Source organism: Rhagoletis pomonella, unplaced genomic scaffold (assembly GCF_013731165.1).
Source record: "Rhagoletis pomonella isolate Grant_MI unplaced genomic scaffold, Rhpom_1.0 Rhpom_scaffold_00002, whole genome shotgun sequence".
Classification (NCBI taxonomy): Eukaryota; Metazoa; Arthropoda; class Insecta; order Diptera; family Tephritidae; genus Rhagoletis; species Rhagoletis pomonella.
The window spans coordinates 81,143,763-81,166,204 of NW_023458556.1; the positions used below are offsets into that span (position 1 = coordinate 81,143,763).

The 22,442-nt window shown below is 36.9% G+C and overlaps 1 protein-coding gene across 4 annotated transcripts in view; it reads left to right on the top strand.

Annotated features, from left to right (window-relative positions):
• LOC118734109 (proline dehydrogenase 1, mitochondrial) overlaps positions 1 to 22,442 on the top strand; it is a 181,146-nt gene that overhangs the window by 118,751 nt on the left and 39,953 nt on the right. For all 4 annotated transcript variants that reach the window (XM_036463818.1, XM_036463819.1, XM_036463820.1 and 1 more), the window contains 2 exons: positions 17,072 to 17,136; positions 17,207 to 17,385. In XM_036463818.1, coding sequence (XP_036319711.1) covers positions 17,072 to 17,136; positions 17,207 to 17,385 — 244 coding nt within the window. The remainder of the gene's footprint in view (positions 1 to 17,071; positions 17,137 to 17,206; positions 17,386 to 22,442) is intronic.

The window sequence follows — 22,442 nt, forward strand, 5'->3', positions numbered from 1 at the left end:
GCGCACCAAATTTAAATAGTTGTAACTTAAACAAAGCAAAAATATGCAAACACCACATGCATTTATTGCAAAAAAACTAAACTATGCGCAATAAATAGGCAAAAACAAGAATTTTTTAAAAATATGCAAAACCATGCATTAACTGAAAAAATATGCAGTAACGTTTGAATGCCATTTTAAAGGAAATTTCATGATTCGTAAAGATAACTTAACCATTTCCATTTGTAGATGCCCAATAAAAATATGCATTTGCATAAAATACCTAGCCCTATAAATTAGCATAGACTAGTTTTATCTTGAACTCTAAATTTTTAAATCCTTGCTATGGCTTATCATTAAAATTTCTGACCCGGCCCATCGTTGAAATTCCAAAGAGTAATGTGACTTATCACTTATCACTTTACAACTTTTGCATAAGTCTTTTTTTTTGAAAAGTAAAGTTGATAAGTGTTGCACTTTTTACTTATCAACTTATCAAAAAATTAACAACTGACAAGCATTTTGGATAAGTCGATTTGATAACCATTGCACAGCCAATTTCTTTTGCTTTTCAAATAGAGGACCTTTCCAATAATGTGCTTAGCTAAAATGATTTCCGTTTCTCAATGGAAAACGAAAAAGCCCATGTGCGATTTGATAAACATTTTCAATTTCTCTTTTTTCATACTATATCGCGGGCACAAAGCAAAGCCAATAAATTCCATGTCTTAAAAATGATTAAGAAGAAAAAGTAAGTCCATCTTGACTATCATATCGCATACCTAGATCTAAAGTGCGATCAACTCAAAAAAAATTTATGGCGATGTTTTTGCATAAATCAATTCATAGGACTTACGCATAATTTTTTCTTCATGATTATATACATTAACTAAAAAACTACTGTAATACCTAATGTGACTATTTCATAGCTCAAAGAAGTACAGCTTAGGTTGGGTTGAGTTAACCCCGCGAGCCGATTACGAAATTTCGAATGCGGCTAATTTCGATCCCTGAGAGCTCAGTGTTTGTTCAGAAGTGCGAGCCAAAATTCTTCCATCTTAGCCTCGCGAAGGTTGGACAGTCTAAAAGAAAGTGTGGAGATGATTCCACTTCATCTTCCTCTTGACAGCTGATACAAAAGGATCAGTTGAAACTCCTAGTCTCACCGCATGAATACCAATCGCATAATGGCGTGTCAGCACCCCCATCACTAGCCCTTGAGGGGTAACCTGTTTTAAAGTGTCCTATAAAAACATTTGCTGTAGCAGAGAAACGTCTTATTTTCCTTTTTTGTCACAAAAGGACCCGGTTTCCCTTAGCTTAATAGCAGTTCGTGCTGCAACAATTCTGTCTGCAATATCCGCATACGATATGTTCAACATATGTATGTTAGGCGCCAGTGTAGGTGTGGTTCTTAATGATCAGCTAATTCCCGTTTTACAGGTGTAGCCTTCTCTAGTGATTTCCACCAGACAAGGGCTCCTTGAAACAATATAGGCCTAAATCTAGTTTCCTAGAGCTAATGAATTAATTTAGGCGAGAGACCTCACCTTTTACCGAGGAGGGGAGCTCCCTACAGCAGTACAAGGCAAACGACACCTTTCCTACCCTCTCCTCAATGTTGAGCTTCCACGACAGCGGCTGTTGATCGCCCACCTTGTTACCTGGTTCAGGTAAGCCAGATCAAAAATGGTGTTTCGAAATCGTCCCTTAACTGAAAGTTCCACATCATCTACATAGGCAATCACCCGACAGCCCACTTTTTCCAGTTTCTCTAGAAGGTCGTTTACAACTGTGTAGCCAACTCATTTTTGAGAATTCCGATTTCGACAATGAAATTCCCCAATTTTGCCCGAAATTTCGAAAACTCCCCACCCATAGATATCTCCTTACTTATAAAACAAAAAAATGTTTTTATTTTGATATATTACTGGTCTTTCTGTTTATTTTATTTTTAAACGTAATTCATGTATGATAAACCAAACCAAACTTTTATAAAGTTAGTTAACAAATAAAGAATAAAAATATTTATGTGATATTTACATACATGCAGTGGTCGAAAAAAATTTAGTCGCACCAATTATTATTATTTTTTTTTTTGGTATTTAATTCGAGTTATTTTTTTTATAAAAATATATGTAGTTCAATCTTTAAGAAAAACCGTATTAATCCAAGTTTCAAACATTGTGCAATATTTGAAAGAAATTCAACAAACATTCGTAAAAATTTCGAACTTTTTAATTTGACTTTCTAGAAAAATTTGCGTATGCAGTTTTGTAGCCCACTCAATTCTAGAGTAATAAAGTGCAAGTTTCAAGGGGCTAAAAGTTTTCGTTTCTTCCATATAAAAATAAATTATGTTTATTCGTTGTATGAAAGCAAATACGACAAAGAAAATTCTAAAAAACCGACGCCAATTTTTAGCCATTTGAAATGTTATTATACTAGAATTGTGCGAGCTGAAATTCCCCACAAAGAACGGTACATTCCCCGATTCCCCCCCGCAAACCGAAATTCCCCGCAAATCGGGGGAATTCCCCACGAGTTGGCTTCCCTGGTTTACAACCGCAATCCAGAGCAGTAGCTCGTTTCTGTAACAATTCTCTACCAAGGCGAGTTGAGATATGAATTCGACGCCTTGTTCTCTACTGCTAGTGAGTAGTAGAGAATGACGTATATTCTCTACCAGTAGAGAAATAATCAGTAGAGAAGAGTTACAGAAACGAGCTACAGGTTAGAGAGAACACCACCTTGGGGAGTGCTCCTATTGACTCTGCACTCTATTGACTCTGCTGACGCTCCCCACTCCGCCGCGACAGTTCTGTGACGAAGTAAGTTGTAGATAAGCCTTATTATGTTGGTTTGCACCCCCAGATTATGAATATTTATACTTGACTATTGCCTATGGAGTGACATTGTTGAAGGTCCCCTCGATATCGAAGAAGGCCCCTACTGCATAATCTCCATGCATGACGGCATATATGTAGTAATAATATATTAGCAGTAAGAGCTAGTACCGTCCGAAAACATTACAGTACAGATATATCAATAAAAGCGTACAAAAGAAAAAAGCACATGCGTTTATAAATAAACATGTAGACAACACACACACAAAAACGGCACTCACGTACTCACAGTGCTCTTGAAACAGCGGCAGGCGTTATTAAAATGGATGGAAGAAATTTCAATGAGGAATTATCTCATATGATCTCCAGATTTCAAATCTTCAAACCCCGAAATCGTACCTGATCCTATTTTCAAGGTATATGTATATACATACATACATATCGTCGTTTAAAGTACAAAACCGCGTATCAACAAAATGCAAAACCGCGTATGTGAGGTTGCATAAATTACTTTCGAGAGAGTAAAACACTTATATTTCAAAATGGTTCTCTTTTTTTATTATTACCAGGGAACGGATTTTTAGGACCTAAAAACCTGTAAAAAAGGCAAAATAAAATGACGAAATACGCTGGAAAAGGCAAAATAAAATAGCGAAAAAGGCAGGAAAAGGCACTAGGTATTGCAAAAAAGGCAAAAAAAGGCAAAACAAAATAGCGAAAAAGGCAGGAAAAGGCATTAGGTATTGCAAAAAAAGCAAAATAAGGCACTAAAAAAAGACAGAAAAGAACGAAGAACAATCAAAAAATACATTTATTTTAGAAATGTTTATATTACAAGTAAAAAGAGAAAAACTATGAACTACATAGTTTGATTATATGAAAAATTTGTACTTTGAATCTTTGACTATTTTATCCTTTCGAGTTTCTAACTCATAAAACTTTAATCTGTGTAGTTGTAGTAACACTGAACCACAAGATGCATTTTGAAGTTTTCTGGCAACATTTTCATTCGATTTTCGCGAAGAAAAGCCTTGAATGTTCTAAATGTGCGCTCGACGCAAGTTGATACAAGTGTAGCCGAATTTAAATATGGAACGTTTGAAACGTTCATATTATCAGGAATAGGGGCATTTTCCTCGCCCTTTACAATTTTATCCACACCCCTTATTGTCTCCAAGCCTACGAAAACGGCTGAGAAAACGGCTTTGAATTTTTCCAACACCAATTTGGCAAGAGGTCCCTGCGCTTCTATAAGGCTGGGCCATGGGCATGTGTATATTTTGTATTCTTTAATAAAAAAAATTGTAAATGCTATAATCACTTTTTTAAAGGTAGAAAAGGCAAAAAAGGTAAATATCTTAAAAAAGGCAAATATCTTAAAAAAGGCAAAAAAAGGCAACATCAAATGTGTATATATGGAATCAGGGAATGCTAAATCGTGGACATTCTTAATCGAATATACTCTATCTCTTTAGCAGAAAACAAGTAATTTTTAGCAAAAAAAAAACAGACTTCAACTCCCATATAAAAAAAAAATATATATATATATATCTCATGATCCACTGATCGGATCTCAACCAGATTAGTATGGGACCACCTCTGAGACACTACCTTTCCGATGCAAAAAGAATTATTGAAATCGGTTGACGTGGTCCAAGTTATGCGGTAACATACATAAAAAAAAAAAAAAAAAAAAAATATTCCGACGAACTGATAACCTCCTCCTTTTTTGGAAGTCGGTTAAAAAGGCAATTTCCATAAAACCCGTTCCCTGATTATTACCTTCCTTTTATTAGCTCGGGATGTAACTATGTAATATTGATGCGCCTAAAAGATGCAGCGATTTCTATTCTCAAGTTACATACCTGATGACAGTACGAATGGCAATTATAATAGGGAGGTTTTAGTTTTTTAAACTATAATTTTTAACCGACTTCCAAAAAAAAAGAGGAGGTTATCAATTTGTCGGAATTTTTTTTGCAACGGAAAGGTTGTTTCTCAGAGGTGGTCCCATACTAATCTGGTTGAGATCCGATCAGTGGATCATGAAATATATAGATATATATATATTTTTTTTAAGTCGGTTTTTTTTTTGCTAAAAATTACTTGTATTTATAAAGCAATCGCATTTTGTCAGCCGCTGTGGTGTAGTGGTATGCAGTGCGCACTTTCACTCATCAGCACAGCACCTGGGTTCAAGCCCTGGTCAAAGCAACATCGCAAAAAATATAGAAAAAGGTTTTTTTCTTATCAGCGGTCGTCCCTCGGCAGGCAATGGCAAACCTCAGAGTGTATTTCTGCCATGAAAAACAGCTTCTCATAAAAATACAATCCCCGTTCGGAGTCGACGCAAAACTGTAGGTCCCTCCGCTTTGTGTGGCAATATTAAGGCGCATGCCACAAGTCGTAGGAGAAGCTCGGCCAAACACTAACATACATATGTGTAAGCGCCAATCTATTATTATTATTATTATTAATCGCATTTCTGCCTAGTATATTTCAGGACGAATGGATAAGGGTTGAGCCAAGAGCTTGTGTGAGCAAATCCAATTTTTGGCAGTAAATGTCAGTTACGCGGTTTTGCAGAATGACGATACGCGGTTTTGTACCTTAAACGACGATATGTATGTGTATATGTACAATTCGAACCTTTAGGTACTTACGTACGAACCAATAGTGGTAACTTGGCTCCTTTAATCTTTTTTTTTTGTATTTTAATTTTCTGTTTTTTAATTTAGCGATATTTATGTTTATATGAATAACAGTGGCGGATCCAGCGATAGATAAAATTATTTTTAGCAAAATAATGCTAAAGTTAGCAAAATCAAAGATGATAAGTGATAAATAAAAATTTGTGGCGCAACAAAATGCTAATAAATTTTGATAATTTATTACTTATCCGCCAAAATCTTTTCGCTAAGCGTTCCAAATTTTGGTGCAACGCTTATCTATGATGGTGAGTGATATTTTACTTATCAATACTCATTTGAGTGACCTTTCCTTATCATGTTGGTGCAACACAAAACTTTGCACAAGTTCGATAATTTGCTAAAATGCTAATGATAATTCGTTGGTGCAATAGGGCCCAGTGCAAATTCGCATGCCTATAATTTTTACACCAAGGAATTATTAAAAACTTTTTTACAGAAATGTAAATTTGACACCAGGTTTTTTCTGTTTTTTAAGGACAATTAAATTATATTGTAAAGAAACTGAGTACGAATGTAACGCGGAATTTTTTAAATAAAGTTAATTTTTTCCATTTCAATGACTGCCGGAAATTCGGCATAAATATATTAATTTATCCGCACATTAACATTTGAATGGCTTCATTCTATTAGAAAAACTCAATTAACGGGTTAATTGTATGTGGATATGAAAGTAACCGCACACACATAAATGTAATTAATTAATTTTAAGTAACAAAAAACCAGCGAAAAAATCTATACCCAAATTCACAATCAGTGATGTTGAGTTATTTTTAGAAAGGACTTGCAAGGGTTCCTAAAAATTAGCCTTAAAATTGAGCTACAATTAAGCGGCAGTAATAAATAAAGTGCAACACACATACAAGTATAACGCAGTGGAAATTGAGTTTTCCTTATGAAAAATTTCATATTGTCAATTTTGGCCAGAAAACGGCACATTTATCTGCATTCACCGATATACTATATATTTTGTTAAAATTAAATTAAATTGGCATAAATAGAAAACTTTTTTACAATTTGTATTTAGGCTATTTATTTAATTAAATTAGGTTTTTGAAGTTAAACTCCTTTGCGTTGGGAGTAAATGCAAACATCGATCTAATGAGCGGCACACTCGTTGGGCTCTAATTCTAAGCGGAAAAACGACACGATTAAAATTAATATTAAGATCGAGATTGAGATTAAAATAACTGTGCATTATTGTAGAGATAAAACACTAATTTAAGGCATTTTTTTGCTAATGTCACCAGATCTGCGCCGTTTGGTCGATTTTCATAACTGAGGTTAAAATTTAAAGGTTTATTCTGTAGATGGGGAATTAGGTTTTATCTTTTCGAAAAGAGTTGCTATTTGTAAAAAATTTAATTCCAATTATTTAAAATCAATTGCAGTGGACGCGCACTAATGCGAACACTGTATAATGTAAACACTCGCAAATATGACCACTTTTTATATTGAATTGACTACTGCAAAGAGTGAACAAAACTTAAAAGCTGAGTAGTGGTGCTTTTCACCAGATCCACCGACATGTTTTTCGATTCACTAAATCCGAATCTGAAATTTTGAGTTAATAACGAAAAACCGAAAAAATTACAAAAAGTTCGCAATTTACTCGAAATTTTGGAGGTGTACGAGTCAAACGGACTTCATATTCAGATTCAGCGAGTCGAAATACATATCAATTGGTGGGTCTGGTTAAAAGCACACACCGCTTTTTTTAGTGCCGGTGCTATCGTTGTGACCACTTAGAATTTTGGGTTTCTCCAGCTAGATCTTATAAATAGGGAAGACAAAAATATGCACAAAAAACTTAATTATATGATCATTAAAATAACTCCAAAATATTAAAAATATGCTTGATATATGCCTCAAAGATGTACCAATATAAGCGAAACTTCACTATTAGAAAACAACAGTCGAAATATTTTTACAAGTATATTAAAATTGTTTACTAGAAGAAAATAACGGGACTTTCCGTTGTTTGTCAGCTTTTTCTTTTTGCCAATTAAACAAAGCTCATCAGCAACCCTGGCTAACGCCGCAAAGGTATTGCGAAATGAAATTATGCGAAAATTAATTAACTTATTACCAAAATAATCATTTTTATGCATTTTAATGCATTTTCGCCAAAATATGCATTTTGTGTCATAATATGCATTTGCATATTTTTGTCTTCCCTACTTATAAATCATCCGGTGCTCCGAATTTCTTTCAAAATGTTTATAATTGGTACTCCAATAACACAGGGAAACACTGATTTAGGTGCGGAAAATTTTAACGCTGTTTTTAATACACTTTTTTGTGCTGATTAGGAATCCGTTAGTATAAAGTTTCCATCAGCTTCAGATTTTGAAAGAAAAAAACGAAGTCGAATTGTCTAAAAATCGCGTTTTTTGCATTATTTGAGAGGCTCTCGGAAAGAAACAAAAGGTGATAGAACTTTCCTTAACCCTAGGGCCGCCAGACGTCCCGGTTTTCCCGGACATGTCTACCACCCTGCTATTGAGATATCTTACGAAATTATAAACGATGGTCAAAATTGCGATGTCCAAACATACGAACCAAATATTCGCTTTGATTTTTCGAAAGCCAACTTCAAAAAACTGAATAAAGAATTGTCTAAATTGTCGTGGCCTATATACAAAGAAAAAGTTGAGCAAAGCGTTGCACATTTTAATTGTACTGTACATAGATTATTTGAAAAGTATGTGCCCCAACGCATGTGTGTTCCTGAAGAACAAACACAGTTATGGTTCACTAAAGAACTGAGAAACTTGAAAAACAGAAAGTCACGTTATTTTAGATTACACAAAAAAACCGGCTTACACTCATACTATGTAAAATACTCACTTTTGCGTCACAAGTTCTTTGAATTAAACAAAAAGTGTTATAAAGATTACTTGTGTAAAATCAAACGACGTATAATATATAACCCCAAATCATTTTATGATTTCGGAAACTCCAAGCGAAATGTACGGGGGTTTCCTTCCGTCTCTGGTGATAATCAAACAATTTCTAACATGTTCGCTCAGTTTTTTAAATCCAATTATTCCACTAACTCCCAAGCATACTTTGACTATCCTTTTAAACTAAGTCCAATTAACTCAATACATAACCCTATAATATCTCCCGATGATGTTTTAGTTTACCTGAAGTCCTTAAAGCAGTCTTTTAGTTATGGTCCTGACCAGATCCCCACTTGTTTTCTTAAAAATTGTGCTGATTATCTCAATGAGCCGTTAACAGCCTTATTTAATTTGTCTCTTAAAGAGGGCGTTTTTCCAACTGTATGGAAGGAATCGTTCATAACCCCCCTTACCTAAAAGCGGTAGCAGGTCTTCAGTGGAGAACTACCGGGGCATAGCTAAGCTTTCTGCAATTCCTAAATTATTTGAAGCAATTACAACAAATCGGTTGACGCATTCTATCACTTCAAGCATTTCATACAGTCAACATGGATTTTGCAAGGGCAAATCAACTTCTACAAATTTACTTGAATTAACATCCTATATCTCAAAAGCATTTAGTGAGAGCAAAACTGTTGATGTTATATATACTGATTTCAGTAAAGCATTTGACAAAGTGTGCCACTCGTTGCTCATCTATAAACTTGATCTTCTTGGTCTTCCACCTAATTTTCTACGTTGAATCTCTTCATACCTCTATGATAGATCACAAAGGGTATTGCTTAGAAATACTATCTCTGACGTCATTGATGTTACTTCAGGAGTCCCTCAGGGTAGCCACCTAGGCCCGATTCTGTTCTTGCTTTTTATAAACGATATTTCTACAGATATAAAATTCTCCAAAATTTTAATGTATGCAGATGATGTAAAACTTTATAAATCGTACGTTTCAATTGAAGAAAGGTCTTTGCTACAATCAGACTTAAACAGCATGGCTTACTGGTGTAAAGTAAATCTTATGCCTCTAAATCTTAAGAAATGTAAAGTAATGTGCTTCTCGCGAAGAGCTGTTCTGCCAGTTTCTTATATAATAGGTAACCATAACCTGGAACAGGTATACAATTTTGTGGACCTTGGTATCACAATGGATCCTAAGCTTAATTTTAATCTTCACATTAATGTGACAGTCAACAAGGCTAAAGGTGTACTTGCATTTGTGAAACGATGGTCAAAAGAATTTAGTGACCCGTATATCACTAATACCCTGTTTACAACATTAGTTAGGCCGATTCTGGAATACGGCTCGGTGGTTTGGAATCCAAGGTATCAAATTTACTCAGACAAGATAGAATCAATTCAAAAACAATTCCTACTTTTTGCTTTAAGAAATTTCCGATGGGATTCTCAATATAGTCTTCCACCTTATACGAGTCGCTTAAAACTTATTAACCTTCCTACACTTGCCAGTCGCAGGGAAATGCTTGGTATAATTTTATGGTTAAATTACTGACAGGCTCAATTTCAAGTCCGTCTCTTCTGGCTGATGTAAGCTTTAATGTTCCCTCACGCGTATCAAGACACTTTTGTCCCATATTTCTGAAAGCTTGTAAAACCAATTTTGAATTGCACGACCCACTCCGTTGCTTATGCCAGGATTTTAACTCTCATTCCAGCACGTTTGATATATCAGATCCGCTTTTCAGCATTAAGAAAGCGATACTCTCCTCTCTCAATAAGTGAATTATTGACATAAATACATAAAATCAGCTGATGAATTTTGTTCTGTAGCTGAACAGTTTTAGATCTCGACACTTAACAAACTCCTGCCTATCGTGACTCGGCACAAAAAATTTAAAATATTGGTTCCGTACGTCATGCGGACTGCGCCCCTCGTGCGGATGGGCGGGAATGGAGGGTAAAAACCGTTGGGATATTATTATTATTATTATTATATCCCGGTTTTAGACTATTTGTTCCGGTTCCCGGTCCAGCCTTAAAAGGTCCCGGGTGTCCTTTAAGTGTCCCGGTTTTCGAGATATATGCAACAATTTTAATAAAATTTCAAAAGTCAATACCGATGTCATTTGTGAAATAGTTACATCTCCAGATAGTTGGACTTTGCACAAGCAATATTTGATGATCGATATACCTACATACATACATACCTTTATGTGCAAAGTGCTCTTCCTAATTAGCATCAGCTGTTTTGCTCGTTTGTTTTTCGTGCGTGCTTTACTTCCAGTACATGATTCAATAATAGTTGTGTTTAATGAGACCGAAAAAAAGTGCAGAGCAGCTCAAGTTAGACCATAATCGAGCAGCTGTCAAAAAACAATAGAGCAAGTTAGAGCAACTCAGATCAGAAATCTCATGAAACACTTTTCAGGCAGAAATTCACAGTTCCTTGCTGTAAGTTACTTCTTCAAAAAAGCTGGCGCAGAAAATCGTGCTCTAAGTTGCTCTAGTTCCACTAGCGTAGGCTCATGAAACAAAAAGTAGAGTAAGTTAGAGCAAGAAAAATCCTCGTGAAACACAATTTTGTGAGATATCTTAGCCTGGCGTAACCTAGAGCAGTTCATTAAACACAACTAATACAAGGTTATGTAATTTGTGACAGCTCAAACTTGACACTCCTTTATCTAGATTTGTAATTTGGAAGTAGGAGAAAGGGGAAGAATGTGATCGCCTTTTGCGAAAACGGTAGTAGAAAGGTACTAAACAAGTACGCAAAGTAAAATGTGTATTATTAGTTCTATGTGAATTTACAATATATTTGGCGTTTTAATGGAAATACGAAACAATACGTACAAATATTTATAATTGTCATTTCCTAAAACAAATATAGGATATCGACCGTTCAGCTATGCAAAAATGAAAAATGCAGACCAGTAGAACGCTCATTTCAACCATGCCAAAATTATTCAGCGCAAGGAAAAGATAAAGACGATCTAGAAGGTTAAAGTTAAATATTTTGATATTTTAAATATTAATATTGTATGAACTAGATACATAACCGATTAAAAAACTGATGACGTCACCATATATTATATTTATATGCTTTTTTATATTTTCAAACCAAAACCACTAAAAAACGAACAAATGTTATTTTTTCATGAAATAACCTTTTTTGAAAAAACTGTATAATTAATGGCAGAGAAATTTATTCTATTTAGAAAGTACCAGTTATTATCTCTAATTCGATATGCATATTTTATCATGATGTACTTTTGAGTTTCAAGAATTTAGTGTTAGTAAAACATATAAACAAACACAGCAAATAAATCTCTTATATCTTCTTTATTTTTTAACTGCGCCATATAAATTTGGTATCATTGAAATCAGCGAAAAAAGTTCTATCAATCGGCTGCTTTAGTTATTTTATATTTAAACGGTCGCTATTCTAGACTTGTACAAGAAAATTAGAATTTTTGGTTTTACTACTCATATAACTAGAAACTGTAGAGTCAGCAACATTGTGCACAAGTAAAGAAGCCGATTTTATGTGTGGGAGCGAGAAGACTGTTTTATTACAAAACCTTTCTATTATTGAATCATGCTTCCAATGTAAGTTTTCGCGACAAACTTTATTGAATATAAAATTGTGTGTTTATAGTGTTTTGATTACCGTTAGAAAATGCCAAAGAGAAAGTATAAATTCCTTTCCGCTTACAAAGAAGAGTGCGTCATGTGTTTATATTTTTTGAGGTTATAGTACCTTAAAAGAGAGCGTCACTGAGTTGTCAACCACACCTTGTTTACATATGTATTGAAAAAGTCACATTTACAGATGCAAATACATATCGGTGTAAGAACACCTTTAATACACCTTGGCTATACCTAATAGTCATAACTCTAATGTGGATCGATTTTTTCTCTTATTTCATCTCAATAAACTAAGGAAAGAAATTCGCTCAATATAAGTACATACGTTAAAAATGACGTGCACAGAGTTTTACAATTATATTAAGGAAAAGTCAGGGCTTGAACCCAGGTGCAGCGGAGTGGAAGCACGCACTGCTTACCAGTACACCACAGCGGCCGACAGTATAAACGGTATATTTATGAAAAATTAAAACAAAAGAATGTTGCATGCATTGTGCCAATAATTTTGGGCGGTACTATATGTCTATTTTGAACTTTAGTTGTGATAAGCTGTTTTGTTTTGTTGGTGTCCGTTGAAATGATCTCATCTTTTTAAGTTTTTGTTTTTGTCTTGTCAAAATAACATTTTACTACATACTTTCGTACGTAAGTAATTTTTGCCTAAAGGAAAGGAAAGGAAGGTTGTTGTCTTACATTTACCAAAGTGTCCCGGTTTGCCAACGGAGATATCTGGCAGCCCTACTTAACCCGCGTCTCCATTTGTTATCTGCCATCTCATGCGGACTGTCAATTTGATATCCTGCGGAACAGTTACCGCAGAAAAAGTTTTTTACGTGGGCATTTCATTGCAAAAAGCTAGTAAAACAGAGCCCTTCTTTGTTTTTAGATGACTGTATTCACAAAAATTATTTACATATTTTATTTTCTTTTAAGCATATGGGCAAATCTAAAAAAAAATTTTACTTCTAAACTTGTGAGCACACCTATGTTTTATATATAATTTTATTTGTAATATCTTAGTAAATCGATTAATATAAGTGTAAGTCATTTTCATCAAGTGCTTCAAAAGTTGAATGAGGAATAAACATGAAATAGAAAACAAAAGAATAAGCTGGGTTCACATTACGCTGTTCAAGTTGTAAATTTTGAGCAATGATTTTGAAAGTTGAACCCTCTTAATTGGGATGCTCTGAATTCAATGGCATACGCCGTTTTACCACATTGGCTCCGGTTTTCGAAATACCGGTACTTGAAAATTTGATTAAATTTTAACTATTTTATAAATAACTCCCTCAGTTGAAGTTATTTTACTAAAATTTTGCACATAATGGTTTTTTAATATTACCTTAATTATTCCTTAAAATTATCGAAATGGGTTCACTTTAACACATAGCTCCAATACAACTGATTACTCAGATATGTGTTTTTGCGCCATAACTCTAACTTCATATCTGATTAATAAATTGTATGCGTGCTAAATGTTTTGAGGGAGTTTTTTTTTATAAAATAGTTCAAATTTAAGCAAAGTTTCAAACACCGCTATCTCCAAAAGTGGAGACAATCGGGAAAATCTGGGGACGCAATTGAATTTAAAAGGCTCCAATTAAGTAAGAGCAACTATCAGAACATTTGTCGAAAAAGAGTTGCTTTGATACCACTCTCGAAATATTCTGACTAAAAGAAGGAGCATCACTGAAAGTAGTAAATCAGGATTTTTACACACTTCTAGAGAACATTTTTTTGAAGCATTTTACAGGTATATGTAACGTTATAAGGACTAGTTTCGACGTATTTTCCAAATGTGCCTTCAATAAAGATGTTTTTGGAATAAAAAAATAAAAGTTGGTTTATTCTGAAAGCCCACCGCTTGCTAAGGCATTATATTATTCGTAATTGTTTGTAGAATACAATAAATGCTTAAAAAGTTCTGAAAATTAAATGCTTCAAAAACTATACGCGATAAACCGAAAATTTTGAAAATTGTGAAATGTGGAGTTACAGACATTGAGTTACTTGCCATTTCGTTATTTTTTAATGCACACTTTTCTTACACTTCATATGTAGTACATATAAATGCTAAATGCCCATTAAATTTCAAATCAGAATATGGTGTGCTTCAAAAGTTATGACATAATTAATTGTGCCCCTCTTAAAACTTACATAAAAAATTCACCTGTTTTCATTATTTTTTTAAATTTAAACACCTATAATTCAAAAGTTAAGCAGCAAATTGATCCATTTTTTTTTTTGAGGCTTCAAGTATTTATGCGTCAGTGAATTATATCCCAAAGCAACCAGCTTGATATAGTTTACAACAGTGAAAATAGAGCTAAATAACACAAAGGTGACCTGTTTTTTAGATTTCGATCAAGTTTAGCGCAAAAACCAACCGAAAACACGCAGTTTGACAGTTCATTGTATGCAATAATTGTCATGGGATGAGATCTGATATTTTTGCAGGAGATCTGCGAGCGGTCTCCATTTGTAATATATCTTATGAGATACTTGGCATGAGATCGGCGATCTCGATTAATATCTCTAAAAATACCATCCCTGCACCTTGACCTTATGGTCACATACATACATACGCTCGCTCCACTATATCTGCGTTCACCCTTGTTTTTATAATTATTATAAGCTTTTATTTAACTTGGTCATCCCGCGCAAATCGCGGAAAATTCCAATCGATTTTAAACTGACTTCCCGATAAGTTAGAGACTTGAAATTTTCAGCATAGCTCCAATCACGATGACAATGCAATTTAAAATATAAATGAATTCCCCATATGGACCAGGGGTCTTAATTCAAAGGCGGTCAAAAAATAGTAAGATTTATGGCTAACAGAGCGTAATTTGCCAAAGAACGTAAAACCACTATAAAATTGTTAAAGCTGCCAGCGCGCCGCGGCGGTAGTGTAGCAAAGCTATTTGTAGCAAATTCTAGACTCCAGATGTCGCCCCGCCAGAAGAAGTTAAATATTGCGCCTAAATATATGCCATGCTACAGCGGAAATGGACGACACGCCATTTCTTTAAATAAAATTAACTGCTGATATATGTACATATGTATGTTTATACAAAACAAAAGCAAACAACATTTTGCTTGCATTTTTCATTGCAAGTTGAATTATTTTAATATCTATTGCAAAATTTTGTACATAAAATGAAAAAACACTTTTTAATATACAACGCTTTTATAAATGGACTAAAAATTATAAAATAACAAATAAACAAGCTTTTATTTAACATGTACAATCAAAGGAATAAACAAAGTAGTGTAACAAAAGATTTTTTAGCAAGAAAATTTTGTCAAAACTGCACTAAAATGAATAAAATAAAATAAGTTAAAGTTTCGTTAAAGTTACTAAAAGCCATTTAGTGAAAGAAGTTATTCAAACTCGAATGAAAATTACTAGCAATTTGTACTAATTTACTTCGTTTTTAAAAAAGCTTGTCGGCGAATTCAGCGTACATGCATAATTGGTTAGGTATGTATACGTATGTATGCAGGTATTTAAATGCCGGTTTGCTATTCGCGCGACAAGCTTTTTTAAATACGAAGTAAATTAGTACAAATTGTTAGTAATTTTCATTAGAGTTTGAATAACTCCTTTCACTAAATGGCGTTTAGTAACTTTAACGAGACCTTAACTTATTTTATTTTATTCATTTTAGTGCAGTTTTGACAAAATTTTCTTGCTAAAAAATCTTTTGTTACGCTACTTCATTTTATTCCTTTGATTGTACAGGTTAAATAAAAGCTTGTTTTTTAAAAAATATTTTTTTTACATTATTTTATTTTAAATATTCACAATGTTTTGCAAGCTATAATTTTTTTGTTATTTTTGTACAAAAATATGGTTCATGCTATAAACAAAACCATATAAATCAAGGTTTCAAACTGTATACAATATTAAGGAAAAATTATTGAATTTTCATCAAAATTTTAAACTTTTTACTCAGATTTTTAACGAAAATTTCTGGTATGCAGTTTTATAGCCCATTCAATTTTAGTATAACAGTGTACAAATTTGAAGTGACTGAGAAATCGCGTTGATTTTTAATAATTTTTTTCCTGACGGCTCTAGGCATTTTTCTCCATACAAGGTATGAGTAAATGTTTTGTTATATAGAAGAAAATATGTACATATTGTGAATATTTAGAAAAGCAAGGGTGAACGCAGATATAGTGTAGGGAGGTATATTCAATGAACAATAAAAAAATACTGGAAAATTGTGTTATTGAAAAAAATTGTGCCAAAATCTGTTTTCGCTGTTCAATAAATTACCATCAGATCAAGGTGCAGAGATGTTATTTTCAGGGGTAGTAGTCGAGAGATCTAGCTTTAATTTAATTCAAATAGAAAAGTCACAATTGAAGAAAGCTTAAGTAGAAGCTTCTATCACCTTTTGTTTCTTTGCCCTTGCTTCTCAAATATTGCAAACAAGGCGATTTTTTGAGAATTTGACTTCGTTTTTCTCAAAATCTGGAGCTGATGGATGCTGTAACCGGGTTTGAAATCTATACAAAAAAGTTTATCAACAATAGCTTTAACATTTGTCGCACCAAAATTATTTTCCATTTTTGTTGGCCTGTGTAATTTATGCGTTTCAGTATTTAATTCGAACTATTTTAAATATATTTTATATATTTTTTAATCCCGCTAATGAATCCATCCAAAAACTGAATTACTAATAATGAAACAATACAATCGCATCAATCAAATCCAATTACCTACTAAAAAAGATGACGATAATAGAACTGTTCCCCGACCCATAGCGCTGGGTAAGCCAAGAAGATGCAGAAAAGTTGTTGTTTATCTGTACATGTGTATAAATGTTAGTGCGTATATGTACATAAGCTCACTATGTAACGCTGGATTCCTTTACATAAATGATGTAGATTAGTATTCAATCATCTTATCTTGTAAAAAGAAAATATTTTAAAGATGTACATATAAATTCATTTGGTGAATCACAGCTTTCTTTTATTGTTAGTTATTTAATTATATTCACTTCAATCCATTTAGGCGCAACCTTTGGCACAGGTATCACGGCAATCAAGCTTACAGCCCTTGGACGACCACAATTACTGGTAAGTTTGATGCAAATAACTTAAAGACAAACTCTTAAACTAACGGCAATTCTAAAACACGTCTGCTCAGCTTCAAGTCTCCGAAGTAATTATGCGCACCCGCAAATACATGGAGGACCTAGTCGGTGGTCAAGGCAATGTTCTGTCTCATCACAAGACGATCAACGATTTGGAAAAGTACTATTCGAGCTTGGGTGACAATAAAAATGTACAAGATTTCTTGAAGAATGTTACGTCGGACAAGGAGGGGTATGTCTACAATACATACACACAAGTATGCATGTATTGAATATGTATGTACCAGGGATGGAGAAGTAGGTACAGTTTTACCTTTTTCCGACTTTTTTGAACCAAAAGGTACACTCGGTACACTGAGCTCAATTTAGGTACGATTAGATGAGAGCCAAATAAATATCAATATTTAAGACTACGTTGCCCGCCAAAAAATCTAAGAAAATTTTTGTAAACAAGGAGAAATGGCAACCCATATATCATTGTGAACATGTCAATGTGGCAACAAGAAATCTTTGCTCCTTTATTAAATTCTTTGCGAACGGTGAAAAACTCCTCACGTTTTGAAGGATTTCTAGAAAAGGGGCTACACTGCATGTGTGTCAATTTCAATTGTGAATGAGTTGAAAGTGCGGAAGAATATAATTAAAAACGGATATATCTGTAATATGAATGTAGGTAGGTAGGTAGATGTGGCTGCCACTGCTGCGCAGGGACGCACATAGGCCATAAAATGAAGGCCCGATGTAATACCACGACTAAGAGTTTTCACTCCCCCTTGCTAAACCATTTTGAATACTTGACGAAACTCTCCAGGCATTTAGGGTTTAAATCTCCCAATTTGTCAAGGTCATTAAAGAAAGGAGACCCCAGAAAGCGCAGTCTGCTTCTCGATAATGCCGGGCATTTACAGAGAAGGTGAAGAACTGTCTCCTCCTCATCATAATTCTTGAAACTTCTGCAGCATCTATGGTAAGGCACTCCGAGACGTTCTACATGTCTGCCTATAAGGCAGTGACCCGTTAGAGCACCGATTGTATGAGATATATCGTCCCTCTTTAGAGAGTATAAACTTTGAGACCTTTTTCGATCCCACCAAGGCCAGTTTGCCTAGAAATTCGACAGGTCGTAGTTTGCATCCATCTCTCGCTCGCGCGAGCATAGATAAATTCACTTAAAAGCAGATTGCAAGTGGCGAAGGGCATACCAATGCGTTCTTTATCCGGAAGAATCTGCTTGGTCATAACCCCCCTTGCAAGTTCGTCCGCCATACAGTTACCTACAATGTCCCTATGACCGGGAACCCAAATGAGGTTTAGACTGTTCTGCTTAGCCATCTCTTGCAGAGATCGGCGGCAGTCCAGCACGATTTTCGATTTAATTGTGACGGAGCTCACAGCTTTAATTGCTGCTTGGCTATCACTAAAGATGAACACCTCCTTCCCTTTTTAATCAGTACGAAGTTCGTTTACTGCGTCCATTATAGCTGAGACCTCAGCCTGGAGGACACTATAGTAGTCCGGTAGTCGAAATGAACGGCTCAGGGCGGGCTTCGGGAAAAGAACCCTCCTCCCACTCCGCCGCTCATTTTTGAACCGTCTGTGAAAATATTACCGCGTGGAGTATATTAGTTTTCTTCCCATTCCTCCTTGCTTGGGATTTTCATGACAAAGTTTCTATCCGGAACCAGAGTTTCTACACAACGGTCTGTACAGCCCGGAAGAAAGCTTTATTTCTTCGGAATGCAGGAGTGACCCAGCAATCCCGATTCCCATTGCCCTGTCTTAACCGAAGTGCAGCAATAGATGCCAACTGCTGACCCACTAAATCTAGTGGCGCAAGTCCCAAAAATACATTTAGGGCGTCATTTGACGTTGTCCGGATTGCTCCGCTAATGCAGATCATACTGATACTCTGCAATTTGCTGAGTAGATTAATATTTGAGGTCTTGCTCAAGGCCGGCCACCATCTGACCATCGATGCGTAGATCCAGCGGCATATACTCCGGATCAGAACCCATTTCTTGCCAATGGCCCTCTTGCACGAAAATAACGCCAGAGACTCCTTTTCATAACGCTGGATTATGTTGTCCTACCTTCGAGAATGACCCCTAAGAATTTTGCTTTATTCGTCAAGCTTAAAAGTCGCCCGTTTAGTTCAGGCGGGGTCAGTAGCGATATTTTGTATCTTCTCGTAAAGAGAACAAGTTCCACTTTCTCTGAATTGATGCAGAGACCACTGCGCGTGGACCATCTTGATACAACGCGAAGTGCCCACTGCATCAATTCGCACAGAGTTTGCGGGAAGTTCCCCCTATACGCAATGGCAACAACCTTGGCCGCTTCCCATTTCATCTCTCGCAGGAGAGAGTTCACGGTTAAGTTCCAAAGGAGTGGCGAGAGCACGCCACCCTGTGGTGTGCCCCTTGTAACATATATTGAAGCCAAGTTCTTACCGACGTTTGCCGTGATCACCCTGCATAAGAGCATTTGCCTTATAAACTCCACCAGAGAATTGTCTACCTCCATTCCCCTCAAGGCCTGTATTATGGCCTCTGAACTTATATTGTTAAAAGCTCCATCAATGTCTAGAAAGGCTACAAGACAATAGTCTTTGTATCTGAAGGATTTTTTTCAATAAAATTGACCAGGCTATGTTGCGCTGTCTCCGTGGACTTGCCCTTCATATAGGCATGTTGATTGTTAGACAGTAGTCGACTATTGATGGTGTAAGATAGGTAGTTACTAACTATACTTTCTAGGGTTTTAAGTACAAAGGAAGAGAGGGCAATAGGTCTGAGATCCTTTGTGTTTGTGTGTGAACCGTTACCGGCTTTAGGAATAAATACCACGGAGACAGATCTCCATGCTGTCGGTATGTAGTTTAGCTTAAAACAGGCCCTGAAGATCTTCATAAGCCAACTTACAGAGGTTTCAAGCGTCGCATCCAGTTGTGCGGAAATAATCCCATCCGGCCCCACCGCTTTATAGGGCTTAAAGCTTTGTATCGCCCAAGCAATCCTCTACCTTGTGACAGGCACATTTACTAACCCGCCCGAAGGAAGGTATAAAGAGCACCGTGTTTACGAACTCCCTGGGAAATGTGTGTCCAAGAGCAGTTCTACCGTTTCCATTCCCGTCGTGGTCCAGGAACCATCTTGCTTCTGCAGAAACCCGATCTGGTTCGATGACCTCGACAGTATTTTCCTTAATCTGGAGGTCTCGGAATTACCCTCGACACTACTACAGAAATCCCTCCAGGAAGACCTCTTGGCCTTCCACAAAGCCTTCTTGTACTCACGCAAAAACTGCTTATAAGTATCTTTGCCACTCAGATTCGTGACTAAGCCTCCTTGCCTTGTTGAACTGCACCATGCAGGCTTTCCGCCGTGCGTCCAACTCCCGAGACCACCAGTGGGGTTTTACTTTCCCCTGGGTCTAGGGTCAGGACAAGCCTTAGCCGAGGCCTCTGAGCAAATCCGAGTAAAAGAGTTAATCATGTTTACTATCTCACCAGTGGTGCTGGGCTCACTAGCTGCCGGATATGGTAACTTACGTTCCAGAGCGTCTTTGTAGATTTCCCAATCTGTATTCCTTAGGTTCTTTCGAAACTGCGGAGCAGTTAGAGTAAAGTCCAGAATCGTCTCAATATACCTATGGTCGGAAAAAGAGTGTTCGTTAAGAACTCTCCAGATTTTAACCATACCAAAAAGATTGTCATTACATAGCGTAAGGTCTATGACCTCCTCACGGTTCTTCGCAACAAAAGTAGGTTCTGAACCTCTGTTACATATCATGAGACTAGTTGTTAAAAGGTAGTTAAGGTTAGCTCCCCCACTGTACATGGTGAACATTAGCATCGCCTCCGATCAGAACGAAACCTGCGCTGTGTCCATCCACCAGTCTGAGCAACAAGTATTGCGGAGGATCCTCAGCCTCGTAGGGCATGTAAACGGAGGCCAGCATGATAGACACGCCTCCTATCTCCAATATGGTACTCGTGATGTCACCATCGCTATTATAAGGTAGAAGAAAGATATTTAAATCCAACTTTGCTTTTACACAGGTTCTAATTTTACCTCTATTTAGCTCCACCAGAAGCTTAAAACCTACCGCGCTCAGGCCACAGACCCTTGAGTTGTTCACCCAGGGTTCTTGGATGAGCGCGACATCTACGTCGCCGTTGTACAGGCGACTCAAAAGAGCAGCCGAGGCTGCCCTAGATCTGTGGAGGTTGATCTGCAGTACCCTCATTTGAGGTTCCTGCCACCTCCTCCATTGCTACAACGGTGACGTCATCGTCGTCCTCACCATCGCTGAGTAGCAGCTCCTCCTCGCACATCCTCCGCATCGCCAATGCGAGGTTGGATTCCATGGAGGCACTGCTCTCAGCGTCAGAGAGATCCCCCCCCGGTTTAGGCGCCTCAATGTCCACGTCCACTGAGGCACTAGCACTAGAGGCGCGCTGCGCGTCCCCGAGATAGACCTTTAGGGTCACCTCGTCGAGGACGTAGAAGACCCGGCCCTCTCTCCTCTCCAGAAGCTCTATCGAGTCCCTGTTTAGAGACAGGACCACTTGTCTCGCCGGTCCATCCGGGTCTTCGACCCATAGTACCCTCCAATCGCTCGTTGGAAGAGCCGGATTCATAATTTGCAGAATCCTAAGGATGCGCTCCGGCAATGATACCGTGACCGGCACCCACGCCCTGGCCCTGGGCCTGACTGGAATGTCTTTCCAGTCCACCACCTCCAGATTTGCTCCGGGGTAGAGGGCTCCCACCTTTGCGACGGCGGCCTTATACAGCGCCACCGACCTCGAATCATCACAAGCAACAACCTTGATGTGGCTCTGGTACCAGCTGGTATCTCTGCACGCGGGAGGAGTTCCGGGGTTCTTCAGCAAGACGAGAAAAATGACGGTTGCCAGAGCAGCCTTCACCCACGTCCATTGGTACCGAGGGATGGAGCCGAGTTCATTGCCGCGGTCAAGAACCTCAATAATGATCCTGTCTCTAGCAACTTCAGCAAAGCTAGGTCTAGCTTCCCCGGTGTGCGTCCGGATTTTCTTAGGTGGAGGCTGTTGCTCCTCCACCGACCTTTGGTTTGGTTTTCCACCGAAACCCCAGCTGTGGTCTGGAAGTTTGGTAGTAAGGCTTTTGCCCTTGCTACCGCCTCGCTCGCACTCTGAGGAAGCGTGTCCAACCTCACCCCTTCATATTTTTTCAGAGTTGTGGCCGCCTTCCACAGATTGACCTGCCGTTTCCAGCATAGTCTCTGCAGCCTTGCTGTTGCTGG